At 38.2% G+C, this 22,147-nt stretch overlaps 1 protein-coding gene across 1 annotated transcript in view; it reads left to right on the top strand.

Moving 5' to 3' along the window:
• Positions 1 to 22,147, top strand: part of LOC148373838 (E3 ubiquitin-protein ligase rnf213-alpha-like) — a 79,139-nt gene that overhangs the window by 7,454 nt on the left and 49,538 nt on the right. Inside the window, exons 9-22 of the mRNA XM_088329606.1 lie at positions 1,328 to 1,510; positions 4,879 to 5,071; positions 7,600 to 7,655; positions 7,751 to 7,913; positions 7,999 to 8,151; positions 14,072 to 14,170; positions 14,267 to 14,389; positions 15,899 to 16,082; positions 17,475 to 17,648; positions 17,738 to 17,890; positions 17,972 to 18,588; positions 19,418 to 19,577; positions 19,646 to 19,863; positions 19,940 to 20,077. Of these exons, the coding sequence (XP_088185732.1) occupies positions 1,328 to 1,510; positions 4,879 to 5,071; positions 7,600 to 7,655; positions 7,751 to 7,913; positions 7,999 to 8,151; positions 14,072 to 14,170; positions 14,267 to 14,389; positions 15,899 to 16,082; positions 17,475 to 17,648; positions 17,738 to 17,890; positions 17,972 to 18,588; positions 19,418 to 19,577; positions 19,646 to 19,863; positions 19,940 to 20,077 (2,614 nt within the window). The remainder of the gene's footprint in view (positions 1 to 1,327; positions 1,511 to 4,878; positions 5,072 to 7,599; positions 7,656 to 7,750; positions 7,914 to 7,998; positions 8,152 to 14,071; positions 14,171 to 14,266; positions 14,390 to 15,898; positions 16,083 to 17,474; positions 17,649 to 17,737; positions 17,891 to 17,971; positions 18,589 to 19,417; positions 19,578 to 19,645; positions 19,864 to 19,939; positions 20,078 to 22,147) is intronic.

Raw genomic sequence — 22,147 nt, forward strand, 5'->3', positions numbered from 1 at the left:
GGCATTTTATTTAATAAAAGCCCATAATTGTGTTTTATTTTGAATAATCAACATTTTGTCAACACATCTGATCAGTTAAGTAGGCCTTTTTTGCGACGTTACACCCTACGCACCAAATGAGCAAGGACTACCAATACAGGTCGATAACTTGGGCAGTTGAGTTTCTACTGCTAGCAAGGGCAGGTGGCTTATGCTTGCGTCTCGGTTGGTCAAAATTCGCTTATTCATAGCCAAAAACTGCCAAAAACTATAACACCTATCCTCAACTGCAGCCAGTCTGTTCTTGATTATAGTTTACTGTACTTGTGCAATGGTTGATCAGTTCGTAAATACAGCTGATCACAATTGTAAAACATTGCATGCAACGGGATTTGATCTGGGGCCGCTGTGGTGAAAGCACTGAATTCTAATCACTGGACCTCCAGTCGTTTACAAGGCATTAAAAAAAACAGGTTTTATCTTAATCATAACACAGTTTTCAGTCGGGGTACCAGAGAATAATGTTAGAGAACGGAGAAAACAAAGGAATCCCAAAAGATAAAAATAAGCGCAAAATACACAACATAGGAAACAGCTCTTTGGTGTATCTGACGATAATCTGACTTCAAAGTACCTCAGTAGCTCAGGAGGTCGTCTTGGGACCAAAAGATGTCGCTGGATCGATTCCCAGCTCGTCTGAGAAAAATCTCGAAGTGTTCTTGGGCAAGACACTGAACCCCTATTTGACTCCGATACACAATTTGGGCGCCTTGCTTGGCTGACTATCTGTGTGCGAGTGTGTGTGTGTGAACGGGTAAAGTGTGAACTGTATTGTAAAGCGCTTTGGAGGTCTTCAGTGACCAGTAAATACTGTATATAAATGCAGTCCACTTACTACTTGAAGGACATTTGATAAATTAATTGTAAATTTTTTGTTTGCCCGTGAATAAAAAAAGTTGTGATGATGAGATTGAATCAAATGCCTTTTGGTATGTCATTTATATCTCTAGTCCAGTGGTTAGGATCCAGTGCTCTTATCGCTGCAACCCGGATTTGAATCATGTAGTATCTAACCGAAACATCACTTTTTGTCTAATTTTGATCAAAAACAAGGGGTGCACGTTATACACAAAAAAATGCAGTAAACAAGTGGGGAGGGCAGACGCTACATTAACTCACAGGGGCCTGTACAGTAGCAGAATAGGGTGGGAAACTTTTAGGATTTATTTAAGACTTCCCTAATTAAAAAGATGTAGGGCCCATGCCAAGTAGAATGCTATTGTTTTCTCAAAAACAACAGCATTTAATCTATCTCATTTGTAAAAATTTTGCTCAATCTTTGTTGCAGCCTACCACGATACTTGCTCTCATTTATCAAAAAAGTGCAACAACTTGGGACACCACATTGGATCTTGGCCTTACCGCTTACTCATTTTGTACATGACAATCTTGCAAGTCCGTTTCAAGTCCTGACATCTGGAGATGGTCTTCTCAATCTTGGAATGGGTGGAATGAACAGTGGTGACAGAAGGTAAGAATATTCCCACCATATCTACATATTAACCTTTAAGTGTATCTTTGGTACTTAAAGTGATTAAAACACAAAACAAAAATTTTGTTTTTGTCATTTGATTATCTAATCATTTTTTGTGGAATAGTAAGTTGTTTTTATTCTCTTAAAAGAAATAATTTCAGTATTGGGTGCTTTCCAGTGACAATATTGGGTTTGTCAAGAAAACCTACCTTATCATTTTTCTTTCATTAGTTTGATTTAAAGTGCTAGTTGAATTATGATGGGCCATTATCAAGATGTTTTTGTGAAAACAGTTTCTGCTCCAACAGAAACCCTCCAATCAAATAATAATCGTAATGTATTACAATTTCAGTCATAACATTTTACCAATTTTTCAATGTCCACTTTCAGCTGTTGCCATGAATCAAGCTTCTTACTATCTGTCCTGACTTGTATTCATCTAGTGCAGGGGTGGCCAAACCAGTCCTCAAGAGGCGCATGTCCTGCATGTTTTGGAGGTTTACCTTCTCCTACTCAGGTGATGCAAATTTTAAGATTGTTTGCAAGCTGTGTGGGAGCTTGATAATGACCCAGGTGATTGGACTCACCTGTATTTGAACAGAGAAACTCTAAAAACATGCAGGACATGCGGCTCTTGAGGACCGGGTTGGCCACCCCTGATCTAGTGTATAAAACATTGTTCTTTTTCTTCCAAATTCATTCCTACACTAATTTAAGATTAAAGATATTCTTGAACAATATCTTTTGTTAAGCCCAGGCGGCAAGTGTTACAGACATGGAGAGGTCTGATGTGATGTTGAGGCCCAGGAAGTCAATGTTGTTCACACACACATCACCACTTCTCCATCCAAAAGTAGGGGCCAGGGGAGGTTGGTGTGCATGGTCAGTTATTCTGGACCTAAAGTCCACAATGACCTCCTGGGTGTTCTCAGTCAGCAAATGGTTGTTTGCTGAGTACTATCTTGAGAGCTGGTGTATCTCCTGTCTGTATTGGGTCTTATTGTTGCCTGAGATGATACCCATCACTGGAGTGTTATACACAAATTTCTAAACTATTGGTGGCAGTACACTCGTGAGTAAATGGGTTGAGCAAGGCTGGGCTGAGCACCCCCCCTGCGGCTTACCCGTGCAGAGAATATGGTGTCGTCTTTCCTATTTTCAACACCTTTGGCATGTTGTTGAGCTAACTCTCTATTGCAGTGGCACAATGACGCAGGGAGACCCATCACCTGTAACTTCAGCGCCAGCTTTAGTTAAAGTCTATAAGCAGCATCCTGGCTTATATAGTATTTTGGCTGCTGCGATGGATCAGGGCAATGTGTAGGGGTAACTAATTCATCCTGTGGGCAAAATGGAGGCTTTCAAGGTCTGTGGGGATGTAGTCTCTGATGTACTTCAGAAGAAACCACTTAAGCACTTCATTATTATAGGGGTAAAGGCAAACAGACTGCAATCATTAAGGTAGGTGGGGGATGTCTTATTCTGTAATGGGACTATGGTAGTAGACTTCAGAAAATAAGGAACCATCGGCAGCTGCAGGGACAGGTTGAAGATGTCCAGGAACACTCCTGCTAGCTACTCGGCGTATATTCTCACAATCCGGCCTGACACTTTGTCAGGTCTTACAATATTGACTCTCCTCAAGGTGGGTATCACCTAATACTGCTGCAGGATGAGGGGCTTGTGCTGTTCCTCCAGCCCAGGTAGGTGTGGAGCTTCGCTTCTGCCTAGTTTGTCAAAGTGGGTAAAGACGCTGTTTAGTGTGTTAGGCTGGGTGGAGTTGTGGCTGATGAGCTGGATCGAGGTTTTGTAGTCCGTCATGATGCCTTTCCACATGTTCTGGGGGTTGTTGTGATTGAAATGGTCCTCTTCCTTTGCTCATTTGAATCCTTTCTTCAGCTCGGCTCAAACCCTGTTGTAGTCCAGCCTGTCACCTCTTGTCCATCCCAACCAATATTTGGAACCCCATAATAAAGGCGTGCAATGACTACTGCCAATAACAGGCTGACGGCTGAGGGAACTGGTTAGCTTCAGTTCTTCAGCATTCAATGTTTCTGCAATAATTCAGCTTCCAGATGAATGATTGTGTCAGCTAAGCTTGCCTGGGCTGACTGCTTTGAAATTCTGACGATGCTTAGCCAGGGCTTTTTATCAATTTGATATTTACTAATTCTCAAATGAATAGGACACAGAGACATTATTCATGTTCACATGTTAAATGTAAGCTAAAGGGGCACACGTATTTCTTTGGGAAATCTATTGCTGTTTTTGGACATTCTAAGTTGTTGCAAGTACAATAATTTACATTGGGGAAAGGCTCTGCAGTGTTGCGCCCAAAGAAATTGGGTTGTCATAGTCACAGCAAAAATGTTCAATGCAGAAATGCTTAAAAAGTTTGCTAACATGAACGGATAATATTGAAAATGCCAAGTTGTTTTCTTTAAAACTCTCTAATAAAAAAGATACAGTACATAAATACATTTTATGAGTGGCAATTTGGCCCTGCAAGTTGAAGGCTCTGTGTAAATTGTCCTTTGTAAACATTTGCCTCAAAAGATCTATACATGACTGGATTTATTATTTCATCATTTGAATCAAACATTCGGCACAGTGGTTAGCGCGTGTGCAACACAGTTCTGAGGTCATGAGATCGAACCTCCTGTGTGGAGTTTGCATGTTCTCCCCATGCTTGCGTCGGTTTCCTCCGAGCACTCCGGTTTCCTCCCACATTTCCAAAAACATGCATGACAAGTTTATTGGCCGGTCCAAATTGTCCCAAGGTGTGAATGAGCGAGTGAATTGTCTGTCTCAGTGTACCTGCGACTGGCTGGCAACCGGCTCAGGGTATCCCCAGCCCACTGCCCAAAGATAGTTGGGATGGGCTCCATTACCCCCACGACCCTACTGAGGATGAGCGGTGCAGATAATGGATGGATGTTCTAATAATAAACACATTAGTTGTTCACAATAGGTGCTTCAGCAAGTCCCTTTAAGTCGCCCCAAGCGTGGTCCACCAAGTGGTTAAAGTTAAATGCTCGAGACACTGTCCAAAGATGTACTTTTGTGTCATCGTAGTGTTGCATTTGTAATATTTTTTTCCTGGGTATTGAAAATGCCGCCAACAAGGGAATGTCACCTACTTATGAATCGACTGCAACTGGACAAATGATGCTAGATCACATCCATTCCAACATAGCTTGGCACATCAGGGAATTATTTTACATAAAATGACACTCTACGTAGGAGCACAATGTACTCATTATTATTAAACTTAGCAAAATTGCTTTATTTTGCCATTAAAAAAAGTGCTGCAGGTTCATTTGGTTGCCAATCTCATCACTTTTTATTCCTCTTCTGTTTGACAGGGCAATCCTAAACAAGATGAAAAAATATCCTCACTTGATGGAGGTGGATCCACTTATTGTACGATCAGGTTTGCGGCTGATGTCTGTCAGTGAAATAGAAGAGTACAGCATTGCCATGAACTTCCAGCTTTTGGACATTCTTCGTGTCTTCCTTGACAAGACGCCAAAGTATTTAGGTGCTACAAACTTTCAGGTATGCTCCTATAAAAACTGTATATTTAAACATGTAGATTAACGGGTTCTTCTAGATTAGGATTTACCTTTTTGTAAATAAGAACCAGGTAGCATTTAGCTACCATACCACATGCATAGCCCGACGTAATGCAGTAAAAACGCATTTTCACCTTTTTTGTGAACATACCCAATTACATTTTGTTAAGTGGTTGCACAAACTAAAATTACATGGATCCAGATACGTTTTTTAAGTAACCAATGCGTCTACTAAAAACCTTTTTGCATTTAACTGATTTTGTGTGGAATCATTTCACAAAGATTGAATTTCAATTAACATTGCAAAATCATTTTCTGCAATGGATTACTCAAGTTCTCAGTTTTAAAAGGGTTGGTCACCACATATCCGTATCGGAACATCTTTTCCACAATAACTGAAACTCAAATTAAACAGTACCAAGGTCGCCAAAGCGGTGCCCGCAAGCACAAGGTAGCTTGCTGAGAACACCTGAGTAGCCTGCAGACTGGTTCAGAAGGTAGTTCACCAGTGATGGGTCATTGTGATTTTTTCAGAAATTTAATTGCTAACTGGCATGAAAAGTCGTTAACATGTGTCAGTGGCTTTAAATATATAATCAATTCTTCCAAAATGTTTCAGTTTTTATCATTATTCTAATAACCTAGTGATATCATACTAACATAGGTTGTTATTCCAGAACTGCATATCAGGGTGGTAGCCCTTTCTACTAATCAGAAATGAAAAAGTAACTCTCAGCTCATAAAATGGTTGGTAACCCCTGGTTTAGAACATGGCTCTGTCTAAAATTCAAAGAGTCAAAAGTATTTATTCGGACAAAGACACTCTAAGTTGTCGTTAATATGAATGTAACTTGAAGTTCTAATGTGCATTAAACTCATCCAATTTATGATGTGCATGCACATTAAGCACGCCAAGTTTTGTGTCATTGTGAGAAGGTGGAGGTAGGTAGGAATATTTTGATGAGACATCAACTAAAAATCATGGATTGTCATTGCTATGCATCTACGGGGCAACGTTTTTTATTTAGCCATAAATATAAAATGGATTACTCTTCATTTTTTAAAGTGTGATTTGGTTAAACAATGGAATCTAACACTTTTGAAAAGCTGGTTGTTCAAAGGTGAATACTGATCATCTGGAACAGTAGTTCTCAACTGCTCTGACTTCAGGACCCAGGTTTTCAACTTAATTACAAGCTGCTACGGAAATCAAGAAAAACATTCTAAATTTAATGAATGAATGTAGTTTGAACCATATATATTAGAATATGTTCATAATCTTTAAAAAATATTGACCAGTGAAAGGTCATCAAGTAGTAATATTCCTTTTAATGTTCAATTAAGTGCCTTTCTAATGAATCCAAAACACTTTACTTCAAAGTCTTCAGCCATTTTTTTTACATATTTTACATCTACAAACATGCAATGAAAAAAATAAATAAATATATATATATATATAATATATATATATATATATATATATATATATATATATATATATATATATATATATATATATATATATATATATATATATATATATATATATATATATATATATATATATATATATATATATATATATATATAAAATGATGTAATTCTAGCAGGTAAACTCCACTCACTGAACCTAAAGAAAAATCGACACTGCACTGATTTTCATTGTACCCGTATTTATTCACACACTCATTAAATTAAACAAAAAGTGCAATTCAAAATTATCCAAGTACACGAAATTAACTTTTATGGTTAGCCTAGCAATAGCCAATTACTTCAAAACTTTGTCCATTGAAAAGATTAAGTGACACCTAAGTTTTTCCCTGTCATGGAGGCAACAGTCAGTTGGGATATCGATACACATGTCCGAAGATAAGCCGAGTGAACTCAAATAAAAATCCACAGTGGAAAACATGTTCGACAGTCGTACTAATGAGGGGAACTTTTTTGCAAAAAAAAAAAAAAAATGTTCGTATAAGTCCCCGTCTCACACATGCCTCAATTTAACAAGTGAAACGGCTTCGTTTGTGATCATCGCACCTGGTTTAATGCAAGGTGTCCTCCGACATATCTTCAATTTAGTGTTTTATTGTTTCATTTGACAGAGATATTGCTTTTAGATTTTTTTTGCTGCCAATTGATCCAAAACTTCTTATACCGTAGCCTTAGCTGCAGGTGAGATAAAGTTCTCAGCAATGGCATTGGGCTTTTTAAACTTTGCAGGACAATGTGCCACCTGGTAAGATGCAGGCAATGGTAGTTCTTGCTTTGATCACGGATTTAGACACTTTTTGATGTCCTCGAGTCTTAGTCGCTGACTAGCAGTGGTTGTGTTTTGAAATGCTGCTTCGTTTTTGACGGTTTCATGCTTTCATGTGCCGTCACCATGCTATTCTAAGCATCATTTTGTCATGGCAAAGGCCTGAAACCCACCAAAAAAAACAGGTCCGCGACCCAATTTTGGGTTGTGACCCCACCAGTTGAGAAACACTGATCTAGATCCTTTATTTTCAGGAGGTAACCGACATCCTCTCACATATTCAAAAGAATCTCCTTGAAGCAAAATACAGGTAATTTGGATTTATCCTTTGTAGTTATATTATTTGTATTGTTAAGTTTGCATATCCAACACTATGGTATATCTTCTCCACTGAATCTTTGGTAGTTTCCTCTCCGAGAACAATGCAAGATTGTGCGTGGTTGCAGCAGTGAAGCTGTTACAGAAGATAATCAGTTCCTTCAAGTCATTTTACCATATGGATATTCCCATTTCATGCATGAACTTGGTTGCACTAGTCTGCAACTTGGCAGTGCCACATATTCAAAAGGTATGCAAAGTAAAATCTTATGAAAACAATAACAGAACCTTCACATACAATAGTTTCTGTTCTAAACAAAAGCTGTTCTTTTTAGGAGGTTCAACCTAATGGGAAACAGCCACACGCTGAAGAGATCTCAAATGCAATATGCATCACAAGAAATTGGATGAATGGACATTTCAAGGACAATTTGCTCTCAAGGCGTGGTCTTTACCCTCGCAAGGTTGAGGCTACACAGGAGATGGACGTGAGCATTGTTTTTTTTAAGTAGCTTAAAAAATATTATTATTAAAGTTGTATAATTAAGAGTACAATAAAAGCATTACTTTTAAAATTCTATATGGAAGTATATACAAGTATTGGGTTTGCTTCGGAAATATTTTAAGAACAGTGGTTATTTGCAAGGATAATAACTCAAACCCCTCAACAGTCGGACGGCCCGCCAGTGAGTCTGTATGATGTTATCAGTTACTGAAATATGTCATGCCACATATTATTGGAAAGGTTATACTCTTGAGGTCCATGATATGATGACTATTTCAGAATAGTACATAAACAACATGATCAGTCTGAAACAAGATACCAGAAAACCATATAGCTGATTGCTCACCAATAAGTCCCCTGGGTAGTTAGCTGATGAGTTGGCATTCTGCAAACATTGAGTCATTACATCCAGGAACATCCAGTGAATCCAACTGTGTAAAATATTTACCCTAAAACACATGACAATGCTGACAGATAAAAAAAAAACATGCCTAAAAGCATTTCTGCACCATTAGATGATCCTTGTTCCGCCACATTATTTCTTTTTAAAAATGAACAATCTTATACAATTATTTCCAATATAGCCGTTAGCATCTGACCTTTTGATTGACACCACTCTCGTCCAAGATCAGGCTTTTTTTTCTTGGTCCTATCTGATGAAGCGGAGATCCCCATTTTTAGCACCGGATATCTTCAGCCAGTAGTAACCGGTCCAAATAATGATTGACACATGGGTTAGCCAATGAAATTCTTAACAGAACAATATGCAGATATTCACTGTGTATTCAAATTAGACCCCAAGATAAACGTGTGTAATGCCGCTTGTGATTCAATTTCACGCTTTATTATTATGCACAAGGGTGCATGATCATTGGTTGACTCCTGGTAAGATAAGTCAAATATTTGCAACTCTTTCAAAATGTCTAAGAAAATTGAACAAAGTAAAATATACAGTTGCGCTGGTTTCATAGCTTTAAACTTGAAGTCTCTTGGAAACAGCTAGACTTACCCTTGGAAAAATGTATGAAATACAATATTTAGTTTTTCAGATTGTGATCAAATTTAACAAAATAACAGGTGAGGCGGAAACTATCGTCTCACCTGTTTTCCAGCTCGGATATCCATGCTACATTCATCTTCAGGCATTCGAGTGCAAAAGCATTCAATTTACTTTGGGCACGTCTTGGTTTGAGATTTTAGGCAAATTTTACTGGAACACTATTACCATTTCTCAATTGTTAGGTGCTCTCTAAATAGTGCTTCATTTAAAAATGATAACATTGTGAGAGGCTTGTCATAATCAAATAAAAAAAAATGAATTGCAGTATGCAAATTAATACACAGTTACATTTTGTATTTAATCCATCCATCCATCCATTATCTTATCCTCCATAGTGTCACAGGGGTGCTGGATCCCATCCCAGCTATCGGCGGGCAGGGGACACCCTGAACTGGTTGCCAGCCAATCACTGGGCATTATCTAGTTCAACTTTTTTTATTTACAAAAATCTTTTTAAGTATGACATTTTCCACCTAAACATCACACTCAGCCACACATTCACACCAACCGGGGGGGAAGAAACAGGAAAAAAGGGGGCTATGGGATGTAAAAAAAATGTTTATGGATAGTGTATGCATATATATATATATATATATATAATATATATAATATATATATATATATATATATATATATATATATATATATATATATATATATATATATATATATATATATATATATATATATATATATATATATATATATATATATACACACAATATTTATATACACTTACACACTAGTGGTGTCAAGCGATTAAGATATTTATCGCGATTTATCTCATTAATATTGAAGTAAACTTGTGATTAATTGTACATTATTTGCGCAATTTAAACAATTATAAATGTCCCTTTAATTATCATTTCAAAACTTATCAACATGGAAAAGTGGTTAGGTTTGTTTTGTGTAATTTGTCTTTATTAAAAACAATGCGTAGTGTTATATTTCACAATACCTATTCTGACTCTGAACAGTCATTCACATTTGAAAGAACATTTCACACAATCTAACACTGTCAATAAACTAATGCCAGAAAATTAATACTTGGTTACAAAATTTAACCCTTCAACAAAGCTTTCTCAGGGATTAAAACAGGAGGATACAAACTAGAGTTACAAAGTGCACATTTTCTAAATTAGAACTACAGTGCTAAGGGTAAAGGTAATAAGTATGAATGTAGCAATTCGAGAGATATCAGTTTGTTGTCTGTGCCGGGTAAGCTGTATAGAAGAGTCTTGATTAAGAGGGTGAGAGAATGAGCTGGTGATGGAGGAGCAGAGTGGTTTCACGTAGGGAAGAGGATGTGTGGATCAGGTGTTTGCATTACGACAGGTGTGGGAGAAATATTTTGCAAAAGGTAAGGATGTTTATTTGTATTTCATTGACTTGGAAAAGGGGTATGACAAAGTTTATAGAGAGGCATTGTGGTAATGTATGGAGTGGGTGGAAAGTTGTTGGAAGCCTTGAGGAGTTTTTATGTGAACAGCAGAGCATGTGTAAGAGTAGGGAGTGAGACAAGTGAGTGGTTCCCTATGTTGACTGGTGTGAGACAGGGGTGTCTGATGTCACAATGGCTGTTTAATGTGTTCATGGATGGCGTGGTGAGAGAGGTGAATGCAAGAGTATTTGGCAGAGGTGTACAGATGATTGATAACAGTGGAACCGTGTTGCAGGTAAGTCAGGTGTTGTTTGCTTGTGGCTTATTCTGAGGAAACACTGAGAAGGTTGGTAATGGAGTTTGGAAGAGTATGTGATAGGCGTAAGTTATGTGTGAATGTTGGGAAGAGTAAGGTGATGAAGTGTTCACGTGATGCAGTGGGCATGGTGTTAAAAATAAGGTTGCATGGATAGGTGCTGGAAGGAGTTGAAAGCTTTAGGTACTTTGGTTGTGATGTGGCTGCAGTTGGTGGAATGGAGTGCGAGGTATTGCACAGAGTGAATCAAGGAAGCAAGGTTTTGGGCGCTCTGAGGAGAGTGATGAGCAACAAGAGTATGAGCATGGATGTTAAGAGGGGACTGTATGAGAGTGTGATTGTGCCGACTGTTGTATGGTGCAGGGACTTGGAGCCTGAACGCAGATCTGAGAAGGAAATTAAATGTTTTTGAGATGAAGTGTTTGAGGAGTATGTTAGGAGTGACAAGATTGGATAGATTGAGAAATGAAATTGTGAGAGTCAGAACTGGAGTAGTTATGGAAGTGAGCAAGCGTGTGGCTAAGAGAGTACTCGGTTGGTTTGGACACATGGAGAGGTTGGATGAAGAGCGAATGTTGAAAAGGATCTACAGAGCAGAAGTAAATGGAAGGAGACCAAGAGGAAGGCCGCGATTGACGTGGATGGATGGTGTTATGATTGCACTGCAGGAAAGAGGTCTAAATCTAGTGAAAGCTAGAGCTCTTGTTTGTAATAGGAATGAGTGGAGAGGTTTTGTAAAAGGGTAGTGGGATGTTTGGACGCGTTCTAAGGGATGGGCAGGGCACCTGTATGATGCGGCAGGGGTAAACCAGTGAAAGCTGTCGGGCCCTGCTGTTGAACAAAAGAGTGTGTCGTGTCACCATGACCCGAGTGACATGGCCGCTTGCTTGTGTCCCATTTCATCTGGAGGGACGAAAGCATGACCAACTTGGGTGCTGAGGTGCTTAACTTGTTTGGGCAATTGGGTCGGCCATGGTCAAAAACAATTTTTGTGTCTGTTTTTCTTTGTTTTTGTATGTGTTTGTCTTGCTGTCACCCTGACCTGAGTGACATGGCCGCTTTCTTGTGTCCCGTTTCATCTGGATGGATGAAAGCATGACCAACTTAGGTGCCGACGTGCCTAAACTTGTTTGGGTGTCTGGGCATTTGGGTTAGCCATGGTCTAAAAATGTTTGTGTGTGTTTTTGCTATTTTTTTCCCTTTTTATTTCCTTTGTTTTTGTATATGTTTGTCTTGCTGTCGGTCGCCCCTCTTGTGGGATATGACCAATTAAGATAGATAGATAGAACTACAGTGCAGTAAACCATGGCTTACTGTAAACATTCCTTTACTGCAAATTGGAAAGTATGAACATTAACATTTACATTAAAAAAGTTATGCAAGCCTACTACTTCTTGCGCTGTCAAACAGGCTCTTGTGTAAAGAAACTGACTGCTCGGTGCACACTATGTGCGATGCACGGCTAGTGTTTAAATGGGGAGCTGTTTGGCCACCCCAATCATGTTGCATGCACTAATGTCAGTGAGACAAATTTTTGTTCAATGTTCCACTCGCCGGCAACTTATATGAAATGCGCTGCAACGGCGTCGCTTAAGGGCCTCACACATGCATGGGGTGTGCCTATTATTGTGTTTCCGGGTTACAAGTGTATCCTGTAATTTTTCTACCGTTGGTCATTTGGTCACAATAAACATTAATCTTGCGCTGAAAAAATTTACGCCGTTAAAATCAATTTGCATTAACACGTTAATAGCACAATATTTTTGACAGCACAAATATACATTTAAACACACACACGCACACTACATGTATGCACATAAACCCACGCACACACACACTACACATGTATATAGTGCATCCGGAAAGTATTCACAGCGCTTCCCTTTTTCCACATTTTGTTATGTTACAGCCTTATTCCAAATTGTATTTATTTAATCTCTTATCTCTAAATTCCACACAAAATACTCCATTATGACAATGTGAAAAAGTTTTATTTTTTATTTTTTTTTGAATTTATTAAAAATAGAAAACTAAGAAATTACATTTACATAAGTATTCACAGCCTTTGCTTAATACTTTGTTGATCCACCTTTGGCAGCAAATACAGCCTCAAGTCTTTTTGAATATGATCCCACAAGTTTAGCACACCTATCTTTAGGCAGTTTTGCCCATTCTTCTTTGCAATAAGTCTCAAGCTCAATCAGGTTGGATGGGAGACGTTTGTGCACAGCCATTTTTAGTCCATTGTCATAATGGAGTATTTTGTGTAGAATTTTGAGATAAGAGATTAAATTAATACAATTTGGAATTAGGCTGTAACATAACAAAATGTGGAAAAAGTGAAGCGCTGTGAATACTTTCCAGATGCACTGTCAATGATAAAATAAGAAAAACAAACAAGGGGGGCGAAGGGTAGCTCAAAGTTAGTAATCATTTATGTCAAACTGCAGGGTATCTATGTATGATAGAAAGGGTTGCCAAGCAGTCACATTTGATGCGTATCTGATCAAATGGAACGTATTCCCATGCATTGTTGGTGCAGCAAGGCATCTTTGTTTGTTGTTAAAGTATTGTCAATTTTTAAAACTATTGGTTTCCCATAATTTTCTTTTCTCTGATCTAATTATCATTTTTTAAAATGAGTTATATCACCAACTCTTTCTCCAATATACAGTAATCATCACAGTTAGCACCCTCCGGGTCGCACAAACCTCTGACAGATGATTTTTCCTTATAATCCTATCGTGTTTTCTGCTCAGACCAAAGTTGTGTGATCAGAAGCCACTTAAGCAGAAGTTACCAAAAACTTATTTTAAATGCAGTAAATTATTTTCATGCCCATGAGTCAAAACTCAGCATTCAGCATTTTTATTATTGTGCTTCTAGAAACTGCTTTAAATGTCAAAATCACTGTTTTGATCTATCTTTCCAGGGCAACCATTTTTTGCTAGTCGATGTCCTCTGTAAATTACCTCACAGCCGCCCAGTATATTTGATTAGCATTGGAGAGGAATGGACAACAAAACAATTCTTGCGTTATCCCAATTCAAGCATTATTATGCATTTTTTATATATAGTTATATAAACATTTATTATGTGCGTTTGCGTTGGAAGACATGAAGCTCTTATTTATTTGAAATTTTCAGGTGTGGAACCAAATACTTGAGATTCACTTCAACGATGACAGTTGTCAGGAAGAGTGGAGGCAAAAATTATCTTTGGACTTTGAGGACAAATACAAAAAGGTATAGTAGACTTCATAGTACTTCAAGTACTTATACATAATTTGGATAACTTTTGATTTACAAATAAAGTCGATGTTTCACTATCTTTGGTTTAAGGCAAATCCTGTGGATCAAATTGAGTTTTACTGCACAAAAATAGAAGAACTTGATCGTTCGCTTCAACATGTTTCGCCTTGCATTGAGAAGTGTGCACTTGAGGCTGTTTCATCTGTATGCCAGGTACACTCTTTCCTTCGGTCTTTAACCCCCTAATATTCCAATGGCTGCCGGAATTTTCATAAACAAATACGTGTCTGTACGATGTTAAAAGTAACTGAAATATGGCGTACCACACATCATAATTACCATGAGGGTGCCGGCGCCCACAAATTGACAAGTGGTTTTAAATTAACATAAGTCAGCGACTGTTGGGCTGAAAGAGAAAATTAAACCTGTTCCTGAAAAAAGAAAAGACAGGCTTTTGATAAAACCCATTCTCCAAAACACCCACAACGTAGCAGCAACTTCCCACAATGGATTATCTTTATTGTTAGTGGAGGGTTGGACGATGGAACACGCTTGTTTGGAGCAGATGGTTCTCAAAAATTTTATGAATCTTGTAAAGCATTTTTTGTTGTTAGCTTATTTATGTTTTTGTACATTATTATTGTTAATATTTCAATGTACCTACCTTTCCATTAGTTACCATCCTTCAAGACTAATACATACCTATTTTTTAGAATGGATACTGCTGAACACCATCCTTCCCTGCATTGAACAGGATTCAGGGTCAGATCCTGCGCCAAAGTCTCTTTTGAAAATAAACACACTCGTAAAATTATTCCCAACGTGGTAGCTAGGCTCTCCCTTTTCGATTGTCACCTCTGTCGGCCTATAACAGGCTTTTTTTCATGGTACACAGCCCGCAGTAGCCCTACGGGCCTGTTTGTTTAAACGGATATTACCTCCAATAGGTCCGAAATATCTTCAGCCAGTAGTAAACGATTCGAATAATGATTGACACATTGGTTAGCCGATGAAATTTACAACTTAAATGTATGCAATCTATGAATGTGTATTTAAATGAGTCAAAATAAAACATGCGTAAAACCACTTGTGATTCATTTTTACGCACCATTATTACGCGCAAATGTACACAATGTTTTATAAAATTTGCCAAAGTAAAATACAAGTTTGCACAGGTTATAGTGTAGAAAAGTGGTGAAAATGCCTAAACCTACCCTTAGAAAAAATTATAGAGTGTTTAGTTTTTCGGATTATGATCAAATTTGACAAAATGGCAGGCAAGGCTTCAAGCTATTGTCTCACCTGTTTACCAGCTCAGATGCCCATGCTACACTGGCCTGCAGGCATATAATTGGAAAAGGAATTCAGGCGAGATTAAAAACTTCTATTTCTCTGTGTTCCAACTCTTAACATGCAATGTTTGTAGCACTTGCAGTAATTACTTCCGTTTAGGACAAAACCTCCGAGTCTTAACTTTCAAAATAGACCAAAACTGTCCATATTCTCCAAATGGAGCAAGAAAAGCATTCAATTTACTTTGGGTGAGTCTTGGATTGGGATTTTAAGCGAATTGAACCTGAAAGTTAAGAGGTTAATGCTAACATGTATATAGCTTTGTGGCCTATAAACTAAGTACAATGGCTAGAAATGGAATGAGATTGCTTTCCAAAGGGTGAATCGACTTGAATCCTACTATGCCTGTCAAATGTATTCCTTCTGCAGACCAAGTCTGAGGGCCAATTATTTGAGAATTTCAAGATGAACGGCAAGTTTGTGAAACTTGTTTCAGCCATCATCACAAATTCCTGGCCAAGGAACCACCAAGGGTATTATGAAGACAATGAAGAGATAGTCCTTCAGCACCTTCTCAATTGGACCGCTGCCAAGCACATTTTCATGCTTCATGGTACAGTTGTTCCTTCCGATATTCCTAATGTCCACCATCTTCTATCAAAATGGAAGCTCTTTGCAGATAATTGAAAAGATCATCATTTTGAGATAAACATTTTAATCAACTATCGATTAATTGAATCTAACTAGAGACCTCTATTCATGCAGAGAGTTAATGTTATTGCACTTCAAACAAAACACTAAATGACTGAGAACAGAGTTGTAAGAAAGTAGTATGGGATATTGTCCCTCAATTCACACAACTTTAATGTGATAACTCAGTGTTTAAGATGATAATTTCAAAATAGCAATCCCATGTTGTTACCTGTTGTATGTTGTTGAGATGGTAGTCATTCAGTTTTTTTGGTGATGTAAAATACTTTTTTATTTGAATTAATGAAATGAAATGATCTGCATTTATATAGCGCTTTTCAAGTCAAGACTTCCCAAAGCGCTTTACAGTGTGCTTCACATTTCCCAATAGCGGCCATGCAGCCATGTAAGGCGCTAACCTGCTTATTGGGGGTATTGGGGGTTCAGTGTCTTTCCCAAGGACACTTCGACATGTAACACGGAGGAGCCGGGATTCGAACTGCGATCTCTTGATCCCCAGACGAGCGCCTTACCTGAGCCACTGCCGCCCCCAATGAAAATTACACAAATATTGGTGCTTGAAATAATTGGTGTCCGTGTATTAACTGTTGAAAAAACATAACATTCAAGATGTTACCAGTGGTTCCCATCATCTGCTCCTACCCCTCCAATTTGGATTTAGTTTTTCTATGTGGTTATGTTTTCATGCATCTTTTGACCTCGGTGACCCCAATTCAGCTGCAGATGTTCCTCCAGACACTTTCTATTTGTTTCACTTGCCTGGGCGTTTGTCTCTGCTGGTCTTTTTATCTCATTTTTAGTTACTGACCCAGCCTTTTTCTGACTAAGATTGATACGTTTATTGTTTGGTAGACACTAACAAAAGGAGCGACGACATTAGTTAATTTTTTAGCTTGCAAGGAGAACAGGAATATACCAAAACCCTCAAGATGCCAAATTTCCAACCTGTTCTAAAGGTCCTCCCCTGAGTCCTTTCTTTTTATCAAATATCCTACGTTACAAAAAGCAGATCCTCCCTTAAGGGTTTCAAGGAACAGCATCATTTGGTCAATGTCACAAATATGTAAACAGTGCATAATAGTAAAAAAAACAACTGTGAGGCAGGAAAATAAACAAGAGTGTGCATTAATATAGAAAATGGCGAATAAACTCGGCATCCTAAGCAATCTCCAGTGCAGGTGTCCAATAATAAAAACAGAACCACATTTGTCATTATAAGCAAGCAGGATAAAAACAACAAATGTGAAAAAACATAAAATGATTTATTTATCAATGAGAAACTTGTCCTTTTCAGGTGCAGAGGAAAACATTTTTTACAAACTAACTGAGGATGCCAGGAACCGAGTCACTTTTGCCCTATCAACATTTGCCACCTTAAAAAATGCTTTTATTAAGGGAAACATCACAGTGAAGATGCTCAAAATCCTTCTGACGCGTCAAGATGCCTTCCTGGAACTGTTGAAGAGTGGTATTTGTTTTCTCTGATTACGACTAAAAACTGATGGGAGTATAACAGGATGCCATGTTGACTTACATTGTGGATTGTATCATCTTCAGATTGTCTCTTAGAGAATGAGCAACACAAAGAAACTGGAAAAATGGGAAGGCTTCTAAAGTGCAGAGAAGGTGAAGTTGAAGCTGTCTACAAAGAGAAGGAACAGTTGGATGCCCTTCTCACCATGATCCACCATCTTGACAAATACATGTCTGGTACGTGAACCAAGTTCTGTGTGATCAAGCATTTGTTCCGAATTTTTATGTTGTGAATGTTTGTCCTCCTTTTCATTTAAGTTGATGTTGATGATATAAACAATAGACGCTGCATCAATATAGAGACGACGCCCCTGGACCATTTCATGGAAGTTCATCGATTGGACAAACTTTCCTCTTCTACAGCCGGTGTTGTGACTTATTTCAAAATGAATGAGAAGACAAGACAAATGTCAGAAGTCCTCCACAAGGTCAGAGACAGCCACATATTCACACTTTGCTGGAAGGAGGAATGCAGAAAGGCCAGTGAAGACTTAAATGATGATATTCTTGTTGCGGAAGAGCTCCCAATGGAACCGCTGACTCTTGATGGGCTTCATGCAGATGTTTTCACACCTTGTCTTGACAATTACTCTGATATATACATACGTTTAAAAAATGGCACTATAAAGTTGATGGAGGTAAACTGGCTTTTCAAAGACTACAAAGGCAAGTATGCAGAACTTGCACGAGACTTGGAGATTATGTGCAGAATCAACATGTCTACAGATAAGCAGTGGATTCACACCAGGGTTCAACAGATCGAGCAATATGACGAGCTTCATCTTGCAGTAGCATCAGCTCAAGTGATCATTGATATCAAAGAGACACTTGGTCTTTATGGTGACTTCAGTGTGCTTGAGAAACTCCTAGAAGTGGTAAGTCTACGTTTTCCCTTTTTCTTTTTTTTAAATGAATAATATTGTCATTATTTGATAATTGTTCGACCTAAAATACTCCAAAGTGAAAATCCAAGCTAATAGACATGGAGGCTTTTAAGAATGAGGTCTTTGGCCTAAATTTTGCACTGGTGGAACACTTGACATCAAGACGATCTTTGATATTAAATCATTGATTTAATATTTCTAAGTTCACTATACACAACATAATTAAAAAGGCAAAGTAATATGTACATTAAAAAACATTTTTTTGCCACACAAGCCTCCAAATGTTACATAGAAAAAATGTTTCACTTTTTTGCTTTATAAAATGTTAACAATTATTGCCGGTATGTTGAAAGTTTCAAAAGAAAGGTGTCCAACTCCTGGCCTGAAGAATATATCAGACTATTCACCTTTTTTTAACATTGTAAACATTTTACATGGGCAAAAAAAAACAAAAAACAAAGGCAACATTTTTTGTTTTTCTTTAATGCTATTAGCACAACATTTTTGAGGCGAGGTGAATAATTCAATCTGTCATTTTTAGTTTTTAGAATCCATTCTAAATGGTTTAGTTTTCCTTTTGTTTTTTTATAGATGTGTTGGTCCTGGCCCTCTCCTATGCAAATAATTGCAATCGAATACTTGGACAGAGTAGCCATTTTGTGTACAATGTTCATATTTCAGACAATACCTGGAACCACATCTAAATGTTTTGTTAATGTCATATTTCCAATCACACCTGATTTTCTACTGTATTGCAAACAACTATAAACGTTTTCGTCTTTTCTGGACATTGGTTACTTCATGAATTTTTTCCCTTCAGAGTCGTACAGAATTTGAAGTGGCAGAGCTGGAGTGCATCGACAATGACTTGATAGAGGCCAAGAATGATCTAGTGGACATCACGGAAACGCGCAGACTTTGCCTAAATGAGTTGACACACAGAGGTCATTTTGTAAAATGGGTCATGGATGAACTGACGGGTAACAATTATACTCTAAGCAATATTTCATTTTAAAAGCAAGCTGTTAAATAATGTGACTATTCTCAGATCTTAAGGATTTAAAAGTGTTTGTTGAACTGGCTTCCATTTCTGCTGGTGAGAATGACATGGAGGTCGATCGTGTGGTCTGCTTCCATGATGCCATTCTTGGCTATTCTCCTGTCCTTTATGAGCTCCAACCACACTCTGGTTTTCTGGAATTTAAAGAAGTTTTAAAAAAACTCTGGAGAGCTTTAGGACACGATATCAACCTTCCCAAAAAATTGGTATTTTTTGTTCTCAAAAGTATTTGTTCAACTTTTCTATTTAAAAAATAAGATAACTTAAAATGTTCTCCTGTAGCATGACAGTGCCCGCCATTTGGAGTGGCTGAAGACAGTAAAGGATAGTCATGGCTCAGTGGAGCTGTCTTCTATGTCTCTTGCATCAGCCATCAACACTAAGGGCATCTATCAGATCAGTGCGCAGACTGGAAAAGAGGTATTCACTATCGAGTACTCAACTGCATAGCTGATTTCCTTGCATTGTTTATTGTGTCCTGGCTGTCACCCTGTATTTCTGAAAGTTTACTAGCAATAATTTTATCAATGTGCATTTACTCTCATTCTGACTGTAATATATTTTCAGTCCTTGAACAGAGATGGTCAATACACCACTAACAAGTTGATCACAAATTAAGCACCTGCAGAGCAAAGCTGCATAGGATCCAGTCTAGTAAAAGTGACAATACAATAACAAACGAATGGCATAACACATAAAATAGGTCGTTATACCATACAAATATTCTTGACATAGTTTCTAAGAGTGTAGTAGTGGCTTTGAAGCTGAGATACGGCTTTACTAATCTATGCTTTATAGTGCGACCTCGCAATTGCCAATGTGTCACAATGGCAAATGAAATGGTTTGTACGGGTGCTTGGTCCTTTAAAAATCTTTAATTTTAATATTGTGTTTTTGAAAATTAAACGGGCTTGAATTTTGGGTGATATGCTTGTAAATCCTGGAATTTGTTGCCACGTTTCTCAACAAGTCAGCTTAAAAATGATGCAGCCACTACTCTTTGGTGGCTTTACTTTGCCATTGCATTTTATTTCTTCTCTAGTGATTAACTGAAGCTGGTATTAGTTTGTACGGCGATGTTCTATCAAGCATCGTTGCCCCATACGGTTTGTGCCCAAGAGGACTGGTGTATGTTACACTTGAACAGAGTCTAATAAAAGATATACAAGTGCAATGATTATGTATCTATTATGGGCTTTGCAAAAAAATAAGGTACCGTTTGCCAGCTATAAAAAATAAAAAGATTTTCTTGCACCTAAAAATGAAAACTACATGCAACTACAAATTTCACCCAACACCCACAGGACTGTCTCAGAAAATTAGAATATTGTGATAATGTTCTTTATTTTCTGTAATGCAATTAAAAAAACAAAAAATGTCATACATTCTGGATTCATTACACATCAACTGAACTATTTCAAGACTTTTATTATTTGAATATTGCTGATTTTGGCTTACAGCTTAAGAAAACTCAAAAATCCTATCTCAAAAAATTAGAATACTTCCTCAGACCAAGTAAAAAAATAATTTTATAACAGCAAAACTAAATCAAACATTTAAAAATGTCCATTGATGCACTCAGTACTTGGTTGGGAATCCTTTTGCACGGATTACTGCATCAATCCGGCGTGGCATGGAGGCAATCAGCCTGTGGCATTGCTGAGGTGTTATTGATGCCCAGGATGCTTCGATAGCGGCCTTCAGCTCATTTGCATTCGTAGGTCTGGTGTCTTTCTTCATCTTCTTAACTATACCCTACAAATTCTCGATGGGGTCCAGGTCAGTGGAATTAGCAGGCCAATCAAGGACAGTGATGCCATGGTCAGTACACCAGTTAGTGGTGGTTTTGGCACTGTGGGCAGGTGCCAGATCATGCTGGAAAATGAAATCCTCATCTCCATAGAGCTTTTCAGCAGATGGAAGCATGTAGTGCTCTAAAATTTCTTGGTACACAGTTGCATTTACTCTGGACTTGATGAAACACAGTGGACCAACACCAGCAGCTGACATGGCTCCCCAAACCATTGCTGACTGTGGGAACTTCACACTGGATTTCAAGCAACTTGGATTTTGCTCCTCTCCAGCCTTTCTCCAGACTCTGGCGCCTTGACTTCCAAATGAAATGCAAAACTTGCTTTCGTCTGAAAAGAGGACTTTGGACCACTCCTCAACTGTCCAGTGCTTCTTCTCCATAGCCCAAGTCAGACGCTTCTTCCGTTGTCTTGAGTTCAGAAGTGGCTTGACCATGGGAATACGGCTATTGTAGCCCATTTCCCGGACACGTCTGTGAACCGTGGCTTTTGATACCTGGACTCCAGCTTCAGCCCACTGTTTTTGAAGCTCCCCCAAATTCTGGAAGCGGCTCTTCTTCACAATTTTGTTAAGGCTGCGGTCATCTCTCTTGGTTGTGCAGCGTTTCCGGCCACATTTTTCCCTTCCAACAGACTTTTTGTGGATATGCTTTGAAACTGCACTCTGTGAACAGCCTGC

Source organism: Urocampus carinirostris, chromosome 1 (genome assembly GCF_059441175.1).
Source record: "Urocampus carinirostris isolate Australia breed hairy pipefish chromosome 1, RoL_Ucar_1.0, whole genome shotgun sequence".
Classification (NCBI taxonomy): domain Eukaryota; kingdom Metazoa; phylum Chordata; class Actinopteri; order Syngnathiformes; family Syngnathidae; genus Urocampus; species Urocampus carinirostris.